The sequence below is a fragment of the Pelophylax lessonae genome, assembly GCF_965119305.1.
Source record: "Pelophylax lessonae genome assembly, chromosome: 10".
In the NCBI taxonomy this organism is placed as follows: Eukaryota; Metazoa; Chordata; class Amphibia; order Anura; family Ranidae; genus Pelophylax; species Pelophylax lessonae.
Window position 1 is genome coordinate 81,757,406 of NC_138777.1, and position 18,656 is coordinate 81,776,061.

An 18,656-nucleotide genomic window follows, 5' to 3' on the forward strand; every position below is an offset into this window, starting at 1 on the left:
TGAATAAATGACATGACGTCAAAATGCTTGTTATTTACTAGTAGAGTTTTGTTACAAAATTTTGCTTTCAGAGTGTTCGCTTAATTTTCTAATTCTTAGTGTGCACAAACAGACGATTGTTTTCTACCTTAGTGATGAGTAAATTTGATGAATAGGAAAGAACAATTTTCTCTAACAAACAAATTTATAATAGTGTATATGATTTTCATTTGCTAAATTCCCAAAATCAAATGATAAAACCAAACAACATTTTGATTACTTCAGCTCTATGGATGTACTTCTTACAGTAGCAGCCATGAGTCTGTGCTTGTTTTATTCAGCCTGCCGCTGGCTGTAAAGTAAACGCTACCCAATTACTTTTACACTGTAGGTGATGTGGTCCCCCCATTCCCCCCTTCACCATCCTGCTGCAACCCTCTCCCACTCTTCTTGGGATTCCAGGACCAAAATAAAGGGTTTCAGGATAGTGTCCAAGAGAGGTTCTTTGATCTTTGATCTCCACTTCAGTTAATAAAGCAGGTAGCACTCAGCTCTGAGTATTTCTGATTTCAGTCCCGCTATGGCTGATACAGCCAGGGAAGCAACTTATCAAGTGTGACCTGTACTTGATTAGCTGCAGTGATTAGCAGAGGAGACAATGAAGGTCTATAGAGGCTAGTCCTCCAGTGTTTTAATAAAGAGTACCTATCATCTATCATATGTAGCTGTCACCTGCTATCACATGGAGGCTTGTTAACTCCCTTGGGACAGCAATAAAATTAAATGGAAAAAAATATATACAATTTAAATTAAAATATATTAAAAAACAAATAATTAAACGCAACTCCCATTGCCCTTCCCACACCAGCAAATGCAAACGCACACACAAGGTGCACAAGTGTATAAAAAAATATTGGAGGAATGGCAGCAAACATTGAAATGAGAGCAATAATTCTAGGGCCATAATTCACAGGTAGCTTTAAACTGATAAGCTATAAAGGCTTTTAACTTCTTCAGATCCGCGCTATAGCCGAAGTACGGCTACAGCGCGGACTCTAATTTCTGGGAGGCCGTCTTTATACGGCCTCCCAGAGACAGGCTCCCTGCGCGCTCCCGCGAGCGCGCAGCGGGGAAAATCTGTGTCGGCCGTGTCCCTTGGACACAGCCAATCACAGATCGTGGTAAATGGCCAATCACAGCGGCCATTTACCACGTGATCGGCCCATGCAATGAGAGATGATCTCATATGTAAACATATGAGATCATCTCTCATCGCCAGCGCTCCTTACTCACACAGAGACTGCAGTGTGAGGAAGGAGCAGAGCCGATCAGCCGTCGGGGACACAGAAAAATGTAATCAGGGCACTGATCACCAGTGCCCTGATTACACAAGGTACATAAAATACACAAAGTGCCCACCATCAGTGCCCACAGTGCCCGCCATCAGTGCCCCCCATCAGTGCCCACAATCAGTGCCCATAGTGCTGCCAGTCAGTGCCCATCAGTGCCTGCTCATCTAGGCACTGATGAGCACTGACTGGCAGCACTATGGGCACTGAGTGTGGGCACTGATGGTGCTGCCCATCAGTGCTCATCAGTGCCGCCCATCAGTGCTCATCAGTGCCACCCGTCAGTGTCCATCAGTGCCATCCGCAAGTGCCCATCAGTGCCGCCTATCATTGCCCATCAGTGCCGCCCGTCAGTGCCGCCTCTCAGTGCCCAGCAGTGCCACCTCTCAGTACCCAGCAGTGCCACCTATCAGTGCTCATCAGTGCCGCCTATCAGTGCTCATCAGTGCCGCCTATCAGTGCCGTCTATCAGTGCTCATCAGTGCGGCATATTAGTACCTCCTCATCAGTGCCACCTCATCAGTACCCATAAGTGCCACCTCATCAGTGCCCATAAGTGCCACCTTATCAGTGCCCATCAGTGCAGCCTATCAGTGCCCATCAGTGCCACCTCATCAGCGCACATCAGTGAAGGAGAAAAATGTATTTATTTTCAAAATTTACTCGCAGAAAATAAGAAAAACTTTTTTTTTTCAAAATTTTCTGTCTTTTTTCTTTTTTTTTTGTAAAAAATAAAAAACCCAGAGATGATTAAATACCACCAAAAGAAAGTTCTATTTGTGTGAAAAAAAATGATAAAAATTTCATATGGGTACAGTGCATGACCGCGCAATTGTCATTCAAAGTGTGAGAGCGCTGGGGGTTTTAATTAAGTAATATCCAAAAATGCAAATGATTACATGTGTGCAAAAAATGAAAAAACAATACTCTAGTGGAGAACTGGTTAAAGTCATTTTGAATGACATTCATCAAGTCTTTGTTGGCATTATCACATATACTGGCAAGATTTTTCATATGAATGTTCATTTGAAATTCTACTAATGTATGGCTGTGTTGTTTTTTTTTTTCATTATTTTTACAAATAGTTTGCTCTCTGTCCTAAGCTGGCAATGCTTACTCCCCCTTTACATCTATTGAGAAAGTCATGATTGGCACACAAGCTGGAATTGCAAATATCTGTGCTAAATAACCATTTACAATACCAATAAACCATTTTATTGTTAACATTTCCAACTACATGTATGTGAACTTGTTGGTCTGCACAATATAACTTTTGATTGCAGTTGTATATGACCTTTAGATGACTATCTTTTTATTGTTAAGCAATCATATGACCGAAATCATCAAAATATAGGATAAAATAAATGCATTGTTCTTTTCTTTTTTTTTTTTTTAGGATGGAACTGGTGTTTCTGATGACTACTGTACATACTATCTTTGTTCTCAAGTAAATGGTTTCTACGTCACCATTATTAAACGAGGCATCTGTGAATATAACAGCATTGCAGACTGTGGACCTGTGAGTTAAAAAAGTTACATAGTTACATAGTAGGTGAGGTTGAATAAAGACAACAGTCCATCCAGTTCAACCTGTGTAGGTGTGCGTGGCTGTAATCATCTCACATAGCCCTTAATGTCCTGATCCTTGAGATGTAAGTCTAAGAGTCTTTTGAAAGCCACCATACTACCCGCAGAAACCACCTCTTGTGGTAGAGAATTCCACAATCTTGTAGCCCTAACAGTAAAGAACCCTCTTCGTTGCCTGAGGTTAAAACGCTTCTCCTCTAATCGCATTGTATGTCCTCGAGTCCTCATGCAATTCCTTCGAATGAACAGTTTTTTTTCTAAGCTGAGATCCCCATTAAGATATTTATAAATTGCTATCATGTCCCCCCTCAGACGTCTCTTCTCCAGGGAGAAAAAATCGAGCAATTGCAGCCGTTGAATTTGAACTTTGCTTGGTTACATTTTGTCCATCATATTATTTATATTTAGTCAATATCAGTTTGTAAAGTAATATAGGCTACTTAAAGGAGTTGTAAAGTCTCATGGTTTTCACCTTAATACACCTTCTTGGTTGCAGCTGCCCCCCCCCCCCAGATCTCCCGTTATTCTTACCTGAACCTGAATGTTCCAGTGACGAGCGCGAGCCCAGCAGCTCCAGTCGTTGTCTCGGGTCCTCATTGGATAGATTGATAGCAGCAGGAGCAATTGGCTCCCGCTGTTGTCAATCAAATCCAGTGACACGAGAGTGGGGGAGTCCTGCTTTCTGTGTCAATGCACGCAGCAGCAGGACTCAGGAGCACACCCACACGGGTGCCCTCATGGAAAACAGCTCTCCATAGGGGCACCCGATGAAGAGGAGGGGCCAGAAGTGACGCTGGGGCACCGCAGAAGGATCGGGGCTGCTCTGTGCAAGGGATTTGTAAGTATAACATGTTTGTTATTTAAAAAAAAAAAAAACGTTTACAATCACTTTAAGGAAGACATGAATGTTGTATAAAGTTATCAATGGATATATTTTTAGCACCAAACAACATAAAGTGTGTGCTTAAATAAAGAATAGTGCAAAGTTTATACCCTCCTCAGTGAGTGAATAATATTATCTTTTCATGTAAAGTCCTAGTGCATCAAAATATATCATAAATCTCTTCACAAACTCATATCCAAAACCAGTGCAAAAAGATAAACTTTCTGCAGGAAATATTAGTGTAGAAAATTCCAAATATATATATATATATATATATATATATATATATATATATATATATATATATATATATATATATATATAATGGCAGTGCAATAGAATAAAAAATGTATATGTGTGTGAATATTACCTAATCAATGAATCAATAAATTCATACAATACATATAAAACATGTGCAGTTTCATAAAAAATAAATATAACTAAAAATAAAATTATTAAAATAAAATGAAAAAGTAAATCTTTAAAAAACTATCTTCCTGAAAGCCCAAGTAAGAAAAGTGCAAAAAATGTGTCTGTCATATAATACAATTTATTTAGTGAGAAAAACCGTGCAAAACACCCAACGTGATCTTTCCACCGTATCCCCCAAACTGACTCATCAGATATGGTAGCTGAATTATAAACCAGCATTATTTATATTTATTTTCTTATGTAATTGCACATGTATTATATGTGTTGTATGAATTTATTGATGAATTGATTAGGTAATATTCACACACATATATATTTTATTCTATCGCACTGCACTTACACATTGAGCTTTTTGGAATTTATATATTTTTGGAATTTTCTATAATCTGCAATAATATTTCCTGCAGAAAGTTTATCTTTTTGCACTGGTTTTGGATATGAGTTTTTGAAGAGATTTGAGATATATTGTGATGCACTAGCACTTGAAATGAAAAGATGATATTTTTCACCGAGGGGGGTATAATGTTTGCGCTGATATATTCTTACTAAACTTTTTGTGGGATCACCTGCAGTCAACCAGCAGCAGTTTTCCAAGACTCCCTTTTCAGTGTTTTATGACCATTGATTACCTGGGAGCCTGATCCTTCTCTTGCCTACTTATATAAAGAATGGCAATGAAATAAGGTGTGAGGGCTTGCTCACATGGACATTAGTTATGGTGACTTGTTGCAGGCATTTATATATTTTGTTTGCTATGCATTTCTACACATCTTTGAGGGATATAGAATGCAGTGCTTTTAACCACTTAAGCCCCAGCCCTATTTCGGACACTTTTTGTTTACAAGTTAAAACCAGTATTTTTTCCCAGAAAACTACTTAGAACCCCCAAACATTATATATATATTTTTAGCAAAGACTCTGGAGAATAAAATGTCCATCATTGCAAATTTTTTTGTCACGCGGTATTTGCGCAGCGGTCTTTAAAACGCCATTTTTTTGGAAAAAAATTTTAAAATCACATTTCACTGCATTTAAAAAATACTAAACAGTAAAGTTAGCCCATTTTTTTTGTATATTGTGAAAGATGATGTCACGCCGAGTAAATAGATACCCAACATGTTATGGTTTAAAATTGCGCCCCCCCGTGGGATGGCGACAAACTACGGTCAATAGAGATCTCAATCTGCGACGATTTAAATTTATTTAACGGTTACCAGTTTAGAGTTAGAGTGTAACTCTTTTTTTTAAATTATTGCCCACGCTCTGGCGATCGCGGCGATACCTCACATGTGGGGTTTGAACAGCGATTTCATTCGCGGCTCGACTTGCGTATACGTTTTTTTTGTGCGCGAGCTAATGGTGATGGGGGCGGCTAAATTTTTTTTTTTTTTTTGTTCCTATTTATTTTTTATTTTTTTTAAACTTTATTGCAGTTTTTTTTTAAAAAAAAAAATCTGATCACTTTTATTGCTGTCACAAGCAATGTAAACATCCCTTGTGACACCAATATGTAGTGACAGGTACACTTTATGGAGGGATCGAGGGTATAAAAGACCCTAGACCCCTCAACTACACTTCCCTGTATGCAAAATGCTGAAAACTGCATTTTTGCATACAGCCGTTTTTCAAAACTGCCGCCTTTTGCAGCACAGTAACCCGGAAGTGACATCATGGACGCCGCCTCCGGGTTACGTCATCGGAGACCTGATCGATGCCGTTTCCGGCATTCATCGGGACTCCATCCAGCCGGCGGTACGTTACTATGCGGTAAGTGGTTAAATGTATAAATTGGATTGTAGGGAGCGATGTTATATTTTCTTTTTTCATATATTGCATTTTTGTAAACCATGTATTGTTCTGTATTGTTTTAAATATATTTGTTTCTCTATGCAAATCAGTTCAAAACCAACAAAAGCAAGCAAATACAAGATTGTATCTTTACTTAAAGTGATTATAAAGGAAATAAAAAGAAAAACAAACAAACATCTCTATACTTACCTGCTCTGTGCAATGTAAAACTGCTGCATTTCAACAGTTTTTCTCTGTGCAGTCAGTGGATATGCAAATTAAAGCAACAGAAATGCATTTTTTTGGAATAAAAAAAAAAAAAGAAATGCATCTCAAATGCAAGCCAGTTTTCTAAAGGCATGCTGCATTTACCTAGCTTCTGAGACTGATGACCCTGAATGTTAACCCATAGATGTCTTTAGTACAATGCTTCAGCAGATCTGAATGCATGGTGGAATAAAAGGCAGCAGGGGGAATCTGCCCCGCATTGGGTGTTTAGGGTGTGCCCAGGCACACCTGGCACAGCCTGTGCGCATGCCTATTGCTATAACATCCGCTTGCAATAATCCCATGTAAAATTGGGCAGGCTGGTTGTACATAAGTTGATCAATCAATCAACTTGGGTACATTCAGCCTGTCTAATACATCGTTCGAAACTTGGCTGGTTCCCTCTGAACTGGCCGAGATTTGATTTGTCTATCGCCGGCTTTAGTTAACCCTAATTAGTTCTTAATAACTTTTCACCTAAGCTCTGCTTTTTTTTCCTATTTGTATTAAATATATGCACATTTTATCAATTTTAGGCAAAACCAAATTTTCAGAAAGCCTCTATTTCATTGTAAATATCCTATGCTTTGTGCCAGAAATTTAAATATAGAGCATTTTTAAAAGGGACACATCACAGAATAAAAATGCAGACTTCCCGAGATATGGGTATCTTAGTTTTCCGTTTTGCCTATTGTAATATCAGTGAAAACCTATCTCGTTTTCATTATGGTAATCAAGACTAAGGCTTCTTTCACATGGTCCGCCTCCGTAGGCGGATCCGTGCTGCTCAGCAGGGGATCGACACACTGATCCCCATTGAGCAGGCAGATGACATCTCCCGCTCCGCTCTGTGTGCGGAGAGGGAGGTGTCAGAGCCCCATGCATCTTTATTGCGGAATCGGATGAGAGCAGACCGCCTGACCGCTCTCATCCGATCCCATCCAATCCGATCCCCTGGACGGATGGAAAATAGGGTTTCCATCCGTCCGGATTTCACGGACAGGATCGGATGCGGATGGCAGCGGGTGTCAGTGGACATGTCTCCGATGACATCCGCTGCCCCATGCATGGGGGATCCGATCAGATCCGCCTAAAAACCTGACAGGCAGATCTGATCGGATCGCTCGTGTGAAAGGACCCTAAATTTCACTGTTTTACCTGGGTTGCAATATACCCATCCTGCTCTGTTTTCAACGGACCTAAATATAGCAATTGTAACACTGGCATGTAGCTTCTGTCATTTCTGAACCCTGGGTGCAAACTAATACAGCTCAAGTGGCGGGAAAGATGTGTGTGGGTTTGGGGATTGACACTTGGCCATCTTTTGGGTCAGAGGTTCTTGTCCTTAATCTGTCTCTTGCACCTTGCGAAACAGTTGTGTTCATAAGTTTACATACATTGGCAGAATTTATGATTTCTTGGCCACTTTTCAAGAATATGAATGATAACACAAAAACATTTCTTTCACTCATGGTTATTGTTTGGCTGAAGCCATTTATTATCAGTTAACTGTGTTTACTCTGTTTAAATCATTATGACAACAGAAACTACTCAAATGACCCTGATCAAAAGTTGACACAAAGGGGTTTGAATGGCTATTAAAGGTAACCATCCTCATCTGTGATCTGTTTGCTTGTAATTAGTGTGTATGTATAAAAAGTCAATGAGTTTCTGGACTCCTGACAGACCCTTGCATCTTTCATCCAGTGCTGCACTGACATTTCTGGATTCTGAGTCATGGGGAAAGCAAAATAATTGTCAAAGGATCTGCAGGAAAAGGTAGTTGAACTGTATAAAAGAGAAAAAGGATATAAAAAAGGAATTGAGAATGCCAATCAGCCGTGTTCAAACTCTAATCAAGAAGTGGAAAATGGGGGGGTTCTGTTGAAACCAAACCACGGTCAGGTAGACCAACTAAGATTTCAGCCACAACTGCCAGGCAAATTGTTCGGGATGCAAAGAAAAACCCACAAATAACTTCAGGTGAAAAACAGGACACTCTGAAAAGATGTGGTGTTGCTGTTACAACGTGAAGAAAGATGGGCTGCATGGTCGAGACGCCAGAAGAAAGCCATTACTACACAAATGCCACAAAGTATCCCACTTACAATACACCAAACAGCACAGACACAAGCCTCAAACCTTCTGGCACAAAGTCATTTGGAGTGATGAGACCAAAATTGAGCTTTTTGGCCAAAACCATAAACACTACTGTAGCACTACTCCCATGGGAGCTGCTGTGTGTGTGGGTTCCCCTGGGTTACCATGAGCAACAGTAGACCATTCTGACATGTTTCCAAGTGTTTTTACCTCAGACAAGGACCAGTCCAGTTTCTTTGGTTTTTATGTTTTATTAGGAACTTGGATAGGAGAAGGGATGAGTGGGATACTCAATTAAACTGAACCATGCATAATATGCAGGAACAATAAAGAAAATGCTGCTTGATGCTGGTTAATGCTGACCGATGTTAGTTAACGCTGTTTGAGCTAATCACGGCTAGGCCATTTACTTTACTTTGCCTTTGACTGTGAAAGAGTCCTTTTAGCTTCCTAAGGCACTCCTTTCCTGAGGTAGTTGTCCTTTATAGTAGAATGCACTGCTGAGCAACTTCAGGGCCCTTCCTGGCACCCCCTTTACCCTCTAATCTTCAGGGTTTAACAACTTGGCACCCCTTTTTACTGTATCACTCTGGATTAGCTGACTTCTGGATCCCCTTGACCCCTCTGGAGTGGTCCCCTCTCTTAGGCAGACCCCTGGGCAGATGCTTGAGCACTCACTATACTGTTTGTTTTTCCAGAAGTATTCTGCCCAGCAGCTCCACTTGGTAAGCAAACTGGACCCTTCTGTAGCACAGCTCAACCCCCGTTCCATAGGCCGACTGCCTGGACCACCTTTCTCAGCAACAGGAGGAGAGACAGCCATAACCCTCCTCCTGGGACCTGGCTTCCCATCCAAAGACACCCTGTCACATGCTCCCCCCGGATTTATTCCCAATCCCAGGATGCATTGCAGCAATGCCCACCCACTGGGACTGTCTTGAACCCTGGTGTGCTATTGTCTAGGTTTCCTCCACTGTCCAAGTTCCCTCATTGGATACAGTGGGGAGACTCCCCAGATTCAACAGGTCACTCCTGGAAGCATGTGACAGGCTAACTAACAGATCAGACCCTCCTGATAAGCAGAACAGGGTCACATTTTTACTTTGCCTAGCACCTACCTAGGAGGGTGCTACACTACACTTGGAGAGGAGTCAACAAGGCCTATGATGAAAGGTACAGCCTTTCTACTGTGAAACACGGAGGTGGATTGCTGATGTTTTGGGGATGTGTGAGCTACAAAGGTACAGGAAAGTTGGTCAGAATTGATGGCAAGATAAATGCAGTATGTTATCGAAAAATCCTGGAGGAAAATTTGCATTCATCAGCCCGGAAGCTGCGCATGGGACATACTTGGACATTCCAACATGACAATGATCCTAAACACAAGACCAAGTCGACCTGTCATTGGCTACAGCAGAATAAAGTGAAGGTTCTGGAGTGGCCTTCCAGTCTCCTGACCTCAATATCATTGAGCCACTCTGGGAAGATCTCAAACGTGCAGTTCATACAAGACAGCCCAATAATTTACAGGAACTGGAGGCTTTTTTCCAGTAAGAATGGGCAGCTTTACCATCTGAAGATAAAGAGCCTAATCCACAAATACCACAAAAGACTTCAAGCTGTCATTGATGTTAAAGGGGGCCATACACGGTATTAAGATCTGGGGTGTGTAAACTTTTGATCAGGGTCATTTGGGTAGTTTCTGTTGTCATTATGATTTAAAAAGAGTAAACACAGTTGATTGATAATAAATGGCTTCAGTCAAACACTAACCATGAGTGAAAGAAAAGTTTTTGTGTTATCATTCATATTCTCTAAAAAATGGCCAAGAAATCATAAATTCTGCTAGGGTATGTAAACCTATGAGCACAACTGTATAAGCTTCTTTATTGGTTATAGAGCTTTAAAGCATTGAACTGAGGAATGGTGGAGCTTTGTCCTAGATTTAGGTGATATCTGGGCACTCTGAAAGACACATAAAGGTATGCACAGGCACCTTTGTATGCCTCTTTTAAATGTGTCAGCTGTGTGGGGTTTGGTATGTGACATTTTGGGTTCAATGACAAGTGGTATCTAAGGCTTGGTTCACACTTTGAATTCGCACAGGAATGTGCAGCATGTTCCTGTATTGATCATGTTATTCAGTGCGGTGCGATTTATGCCCATTGATTTTTAATGGGCTCAAATCACACTACATCACACAAAAAGCAAATGAATCGCATGGCACATTTATACCATGTGATCTTGTTCAGGGACCTGTGTTTGGGGTGTCGTTAACATTGACACCTGCTGCAGATCGCAGCTACAGTGCGTTTTGAACTTGCGTGAAGATAGTGGGTTTCCCACACAGTATTTTAGAGTGAACCTAGCCTAAATGTCTGAAAATTGCACATGACTGCAAACATCTAGGACGAAACCTCTAACATTAATATCTGTGTAGTAGTCCTAAATAAATGTTATGTTAAATTACTAAAGGAATTAAAGTTTATCCAAACTCAAGAACAAACTTTTGATATATTGCAGCTTTCTAGTCCTTAGAGGTGGTGGCTGCAAATGTTTGCTTTTTTCCAGGCTAAGTACATTTTCCTCTAGTATAGCAAAAATTCCTGTTGATCCTGATGTAATCCCAGAGTGCTTGCAAATTTCAGTGCATTAAACTGAAATCGCAAACAATGTTATCAGCCTTCCTAGCTACAGTATCTTCTGTACACTTCACATCCCTCTTCTGTGCTATGGAGGCTGAGGAAAGAGGAAATTGTTCTGTAGTCCTATCACACTTTTGTCCTAGGGTGACACCGCTGCTCTTCATCAATATATTCGTAAGAATTGTAGGATAAGAATTATGTTAGGCCTCATATAGATGAGCGTACCAATCTGCAATGCCCATGGGTGGGGCCATCTTCAGTTGCCCAGGATGCACAAGTGTTCTGTACAAGGGTGTACAGGCAGGGCTGCTGTTAAAAATCATGGGGCCCCATACAGCCTACCTGATAGAGTCTCCCTAGTGACTAAGGATATAGATTTAGCCTCAACTGCACAGATTAATGAACTGGAAGCATTTTCAGGCTCCTGTTCATTCAGAAACTGAAGCATAGTAAACACAGTTTACTGTGTTTCAGTGATGAATGGACACGAATGATTGGTACCAATCACTCACTGTGTTTATTCAGGAAAGGAAGGGACCAATAAATTATATATTTACCAGCCCCTTCCCTCGCTCCTCATCCTGCAGCTTCCGGCAGGAGATGAGAGAAGGAAAGCCGGAAGCGCTGTGGGGGGAAAGGGGTACACAGGGGGGCCTGGACAGCAAATTGAAGGGGCGCATGTGCTATAACCAGGAGCAGAAGAGAATTGGTGTCTGCAAGTACAGCCAGCCCTCCTGCTCAGCAGGTGCCTGGGCCCCCCTGATGGGGCATAGGCCCAGTACAGGAGTGCTGGCTTTACTGCCTTATCAGCAGCCCTGTGTGCAGCCAGCCTGTTGAAATTGATGATGGGCAGCCGTCTGCACAGATCTGCATGGACCTCCACACTCCACACACCTTCTGATGCATGGAACAGCTGTGCATTCCATATGGCTGAAGATCACCCTTTGTATAGGTGTTTGGATTTTTACACCCATGTAAACGAGGCCTTACTGGATGGCTCACCAGGGGAAAATAAGAGAAGAAAAGTCTGAAAAAAGAAAACTGATGCAGCCATGGCATCTAAGGACTGGTAAACTTGGATTTAGATACACTTTAAATTTCATCTGTCATGCTGCTAGTTTCTAAAATTTCTAAAGATCATATGAAGATGACCAATGTATTGTCTTGCTAACAGGGTCAGAAATATGTGAAAAATCCAGGTCAGTGTTGCGGAAGATGCATACAAAGTCAATGTGCGATTATTTCTGCAAATGGAACTGTCATTCTCTTGATGGTAAGTCACCAGTGAATATATATATATATATATATATATATATATATATATATATACTGTATATATATATATTTTTTTTGGCAGTCACCCAAAGAGATCATGTCTATGTGTATCCTAGTGCTGAAAAGATAAAGAGATACTATATCCAAAATTCAAAGGCAAAAATGAGCTTTAAGTACTGTAGATACTTTAACCTAATAATCTTGACTACAGTATATTTAGCAATCTGCAGATGCCAATTATTTTACATATTATTATCACAGTCAATTAAAAACCACAAACGACTAAAAAAGCACCTGTTGGTTAAAAAATAAATTTTATAAATTACTGATGAATCCAGTAAGGGATGTTTATAGTTCTTTTTTTGTGTGCTATTTAAGTTGTTTTCCTATATTATGATGCAATTGGGATTGTATTTCTGGTGCTAGTTCTGTAAAGGTTAAGAATAGGTATGAGGGTTACGAGTAGGTTTAAGGGGGCATTGTGTAAAATAGCCCCAAGGGGAAGGGGCTACCTATAGCGCTTGCTGGGGATGTGCAATATAGATATAGTTAAAGTGCTGTCAGTGCATCAAATTATATATACAGTAATACTGTAAAGAAAATGGTATAAAGTGGTATGAGTGCATCTATAGTGCTAGATGATTTTAAGGTGCTGACAGTGCAACAAAACAATAAATATATGCAAATTTTATGGACACACCTAAAGTGCAAATATTTGAAAATGGATACTTAATAAATCAAGGTAATAATATAACATAAAACAGCAGATAAATACAATACGAGTAATACAAATTTTAGTGCACTAATGATTAATATTGTTCCATATGTGCTCAAAAAAATTCATAGAAAAATTAAACAGAAAGTTCATAGGTGACTTGTAGTGCGAATCTTTTAGGTAATTTCTGAGTGCAATAAAGTGCGGGTGCTCTGTGCTCAATTCCAAACAGTCTCGTGATGGTACTCTTTCCACCGTGGGTAATAATGAGAAGACTCACTCACCAGACAAAATGGGTCTTAAATACCATATAGTATTAAGACCAGCAAGGCTTGTTGACCACCTGGGCCAGGGGAGATCCCACCAAGGGATGTTGTGCCTCGATCCTCAGAGATGGCAGCTCCTAATCCTACTCATCCATGTGTCCGGGCGGTTTATGGAATAAAAAAAGGGGCTCCAGATGGTGTATTATCGTTAAGTGCCGGTTCACACTTCCGTGTGTGCGGCGATCGCATGTAATATCGGAGCGCACTGATCCTTCATTACATGCGATCGGATGTGCAGTGCGAATTCAGCCATACACTTTGTATGGCTAAATTCGCACTGCACCCGCACAAAAGTCGCACATGAGGCATTTCAGCCGCATCAGGATCGGATCACACAGTGGTTCACACTTGTGCGATCCGATCCTGTGCGAACTGTCAGATCACACTGCGATATGCGATCAAACTGGGGGTGTCGTTAACATTTCACTGACACCCCCAGCGTATCGCATATGACAGTGTGAACTGCCAGATGTGCGTTTGCGATGCAGGAACAGGCTGCAAATTCGCAGCCTTCCCGCATCGCACAAGTGTGACCCGGCACTTAAAAAGGATTTTATTGTTGTCCACAATGTTAAAAACAAAGAAAAACACAGTAAACGCCAGCAGAATGGAGCCCGTGGGTGGATAGCGGTGATGATTACTGTACTGCGTTCCACCCGGCTCCTGTGACGTATATGGCGTGCCTTACACCTTACGCACTTTTCGTCATAACGACATCTTCAGAGGTCAAGTTAAGGTGAGTTAAGGGGGCATTAACTAATTTATAATAGGGGAAAGATTCAGTGTTGGGTCAAGTTAAATATTAAAGCACTGAGTAAGTGAGAGTTAAGACACTATTTTATTGATTGGGTTTTGTGTTAAGTGTTTAGACAAGGGAAGGGTTACGTGTTTTACAGTTACAGATACAAACTGGTACAGTTTGCAACATAGGGACAATCAGAATCAGAATACTTTATTAATCCTGAAGAGAAATTGTTGAGACAAATAAGGAATCTGGAGGATTTACATTTGCCAAGAGCTCTTAAGTATCACAAAATAAAATGTTTACTATTGCAAAAATTTGATTTTTTTTTTTTTTTGTTATACCTTTGCAATGAAAGTATAAGAAGTAATGCTAGATTGTCACCATTCCATGACAAGGAAACAGTTGCAAAAAAAAACTTTGTTAAAAGCTGAGCATATATATAAAATACAACAGTCCCACCATAAAGATTGCCCCCTCTGATGTTTTTCGCCCCTTTCACGAGGCTTGGTCCCAGAGATGGATGGCCTAGTATAGTTAGACAAGGCAGTATATAAATCAAACCAATACTTCAATGACACCCATTAAAGGGAAACATACTTGTCCTATACTCTACTTCACACAGCATTACAAAGTTTAAACCACTTTGACAACTGTACATGTTTTTTCCATTAAATATATAAAATTTAATAGAAATTTTAAATTGAAGATACTAATGACCCCCTTTCCCTTAAAACACAGCTTCCAGGAAAGTGAGTAATATATAAATTTTATCTATATTTGGTCAAATAAGAAAGAAGAGGAAAGATGAATAGGGGGGGGGGGGTAAGAAGGGAAAGGGGGAGGGAGGATAGGAAGAGGAAAAGGGAAATATGTAAATAGAGAAGAAAAAGCACATAGGGAAACATGAATTAGCTACTCAGGCACTTCTTTCCTTGTGAAGAAAGAAAAATGATTCTAGCCTCCTTGCTACTATGTAATACACAGCACATAAAACAGTACAGGGGCGTGGTCTGGCTGCAGAGCAGAAGGGCTGCATAACCGCACTGCCCTGTCCCAATGGGAGAAAACAAGCAACTTCTAAGCATAGGAGACTGACAAAAATTCTACCCGCTACACCCGCCTGCATCGGGGACTGCTGCAGACCCTCAGGGATATGTCCAAGAAAAAGCTAAAGCCTCCAGTACCCTGCAAACTGACCGAGTTCTTCCACAGAGCAGCAATGGAAGCCCAAGATGGCGCCATCCTTAGAGACTCTGCATGCTCGCCGCTACCTCCCCCCCTGCCTGACTCCTCTCCTCAAGACCCTATGGAGGAAACATCACTCAGGGAGCAGCTCTGCTCATCTCCTCTCATCTCTGACAGACAGAAAAGAGTTGCAGACTCCCCAGCTCACTCTCCACTAAAGGCTCCTGTAAGTAAAAAGCACATGGGGGAAGATGACTCTGTCACTAATTAGGAAGGGGAAGATCCACACTCTCTAGCTTCCATCCCAAGCAACCCAGTCTCTGAGAACTTTCTAAAATCAATGATTTTAACCCTCCATAAAAACATACAGGCAGAATTCCACTCATCAGTATCACATGTCTACACCAGAATTGATCATGTGGAAGAGTGTACAGATCAAATTGAAACTCAGATGGAGGAAGTCACTCAGGCTTACAACTAATTTGTTGATTTCCATGCAGACCATACTGAATAGATACAATTTCTAAAATCTAAAGTTGCCAACCTAGAGGACCTATTAAGGCGGAAAAACATTAAATTCAGGGGGATTCCTGAAACAGTTAAAAATTCTGATCTGGTTCCACTTATCCAGCAACTATTCCTCAAACTCAGTCCATCTCTATACCCATCTGATCTTCTAATCAATTGTGCACACAGGATCTATAAGCCTAAACACCTGCCTGCGTCCATCCCAAGAGATGTGTTAGCCCGCATCCATTTTTTCCACATAAAGGATCAAATTATGAGGCTTGCCAGATCAGCATGCACCCTCCCTGATCCTTATGCAAAAATCACTCTCTTCACAGACATCTCTGCCATGACTGCACAAATGTGGAAAGAATTCTCACCAATCACTAATGCTCTCAGAAACCGTAAACTGATCTACCAATGGGGGTACCCCACAAAGCTTCTAGTTACATACACAAATCAAATTGTGCCAATGCACACACCAAAAGAAGGATACAAACTCCCTCACACTTGGGGCATCCCCATAGCGCCTCCTCAACAACAACAACAACACTTTGCAGGTCCAATCCCTCCCAAAATCTCAAACTCCTGGTCCACAGTTGGAGACACCTAACTACTAAAAAACATCTCATTTCAAGGCATCCTCCTGTCTTGCTGTTAGCTACCCACTTTCCTGAACGGATAGCCACCATTTGTTTCTCCACTCCCTAGGTAAAAGTGTGCTATGCATACTACAATGTATTTTGTTGTTTTACTTACTCTTTTATGCTTTGTTGGGTATACATGTAGTTGTTATGCTGTTTTTTATAATGTCACCTGTTTTATGCTTCCCTTTCCCACAGGGACTTTAGTTGGCAGATTAGGCTGTGATCTCAACCTGAGATGTATGCAGCATCTATTCTCTATCTCACATGTCACCTAAAATTGTTACGCACAATGTTAAGGGGTTGAACAGCCCATTCAAATACAGACTTATATGGAAAGAAGCCTTAACCCATAAAGCAGACATAATTTATGTACAAGAGACACACTTTGCCTCTGGAAAGGCCCCCCCTTTGCCATCATAAATCCATCCCCCATTGTTCTTTGCCTCCATAGAGGTCAAGAAGAGGGGGAGGGGGGGGGGTGATTGCAATTTGCGCCTCAATCTCCTTTCCATTGCGTTCGGTTGAATCCCACCCTGATGGGCATTTATTGTCCTATCAGCCATTTTTAACAACCACACCTTGGTCCTAGTCAATATCTATGCCCCTAACGAACGCCACAAACAATTTTTCCACTCTTTGACAAAAAAACTCCCATACCCTAAGAGCCAAATAATCACCAGTGGGGACTTTACCACAGTCTTAGACCACACCCTGACCAATTAAAAGACCTCTCTAAACCCTTCACAACTGATGAATTTCTGAAGTAATCTCTAAACTCCCTCTTCACAAAGCTCCTGGCCCTGATTGGTTTAGCAACGAATATTACAAGGCCTTTAAAGATCTTCTTTCTCTACATCTCCAAAATGCGTTTTCCTCTTTTGCAAGCTCTGGCAAAATCCCCAAAGTGTCGTTGGAAGCCCTTATAGTGACAATTCCCAAAGCAGGCAAACCTACAGACAATCCAGCAAATTACAGTCCCATATAGTTACATAGTTAGTGAGGTTGAAAAAATACATCAGTCCATCCAGTTCAACCTATGATGTGTGTGTGTGTTTGCTGTTAACCGTACATTGTATACCCCTTTATGTTGTGGTCTTTAAGGTGCCCATCTAATAGTTTCTTGAAACTATCAATGCTCCCTGCTGATACCACTGTTTGCATCACTACTAAACGTAGAAATAAAGATCTTTACTAAACTACTACCCTCCAGGATTTCCCAATATGTCCCATTACTTGTCCACAAGGATAAGGTAGGGTTTGTAGAAGGCAGGCAAGCCTCTGATAGGACTAGCCACTTCATAGACCTGATTCAGTGGGCAGAGTCCTACCAAAGGCCTTCTCTGCTCTTGTCTCTTGATGTGAAGAAGGCTTTCAACAGGGTACACTAGACTTGTTTGAGGAAGGTCCTTTTGAAATTTGGCTTTGGAGGCCCCATTCTCTCTGCAATCTTAGGTTTATACTTTCTTCACAGCGCAAGAGTGTGGACCTCTGGACTGGTCACTAACCCCATTGACATCACCAATGGCACCCAATAGAGGTGCCCACTCTCTCCTATCATTTTTGCTCAAATTATGGAACCCTTGGCAATGTCAGTAAGATCCAATCCCAACATTTTAGAGCTTAAAATAGGCCTATACTTGGATGACATCCTCCTTTCCCTCTCCAACCCCTTAATATTCCTCCCCGTGGTACAAAACACCCTAGAGACATTTGGCTCTGTCTCTTTATATAAAACAAACTACTCCAAGTCCAGTATGTTAGATATTTTCCTTGACGCTACCCTTAAAAACCAAATTACCAACCTGACCCCTTTCTCCTGGGCAACAAACAATACCCTCTCATACTTAGGGATACAGCTGACGGCACCCTCATAGTAACATTGTCACCACTAACTCTAATAGAGTGGTCAAAAAATTAAAGGTAAGGTTTCTTGGGCTGGCCAGGTAGCCTTGGCAAAAATGTTCCTTCTTTCCCATGTACTCTATTTCTTTAGGATCCTACCTCTTCCGTCACTACCTCAACACCTGATGAAACTACACTCTATTATGAATAACTTCATTTGGAACAAAAAACGTCCTCGCATCAAAGCATTGCAACTCCATCCTGGATGCAGATTGAGAGCTCAGCTCTCTGCTCCTCAACCAGAGCTACGCTCTCAACAACCCTTCTCAAATACAATCAGCCTCATTTCAAACTTAGCTCGACTGTAGCCACCATGCGTATATG

General features: G+C 41.1%; 1 protein-coding gene across 1 annotated transcript in view; it reads left to right on the plus strand.

Moving 5' to 3' along the window:
- Window positions 1-2,746: 2,746 nt before the first annotated feature.
- LOC309565954 (intestinal mucin-like protein) overlaps window positions 2,747-18,656 on the plus strand; it is a gene marked incomplete at its 3' end in the record, with an annotated part of 95,171 nt that continues 79,261 nt past the window's right edge. Inside the window, exons 1-2 of the mRNA XM_082270983.1 lie at window positions 2,747-2,847; window positions 12,205-12,303. Coding sequence (XP_082127109.1) covers window positions 12,301-12,303 — 3 coding nt within the window. The 5' untranslated portion in view covers window positions 2,747-2,847; window positions 12,205-12,300. The remainder of the gene's footprint in view (window positions 2,848-12,204; window positions 12,304-18,656) is intronic.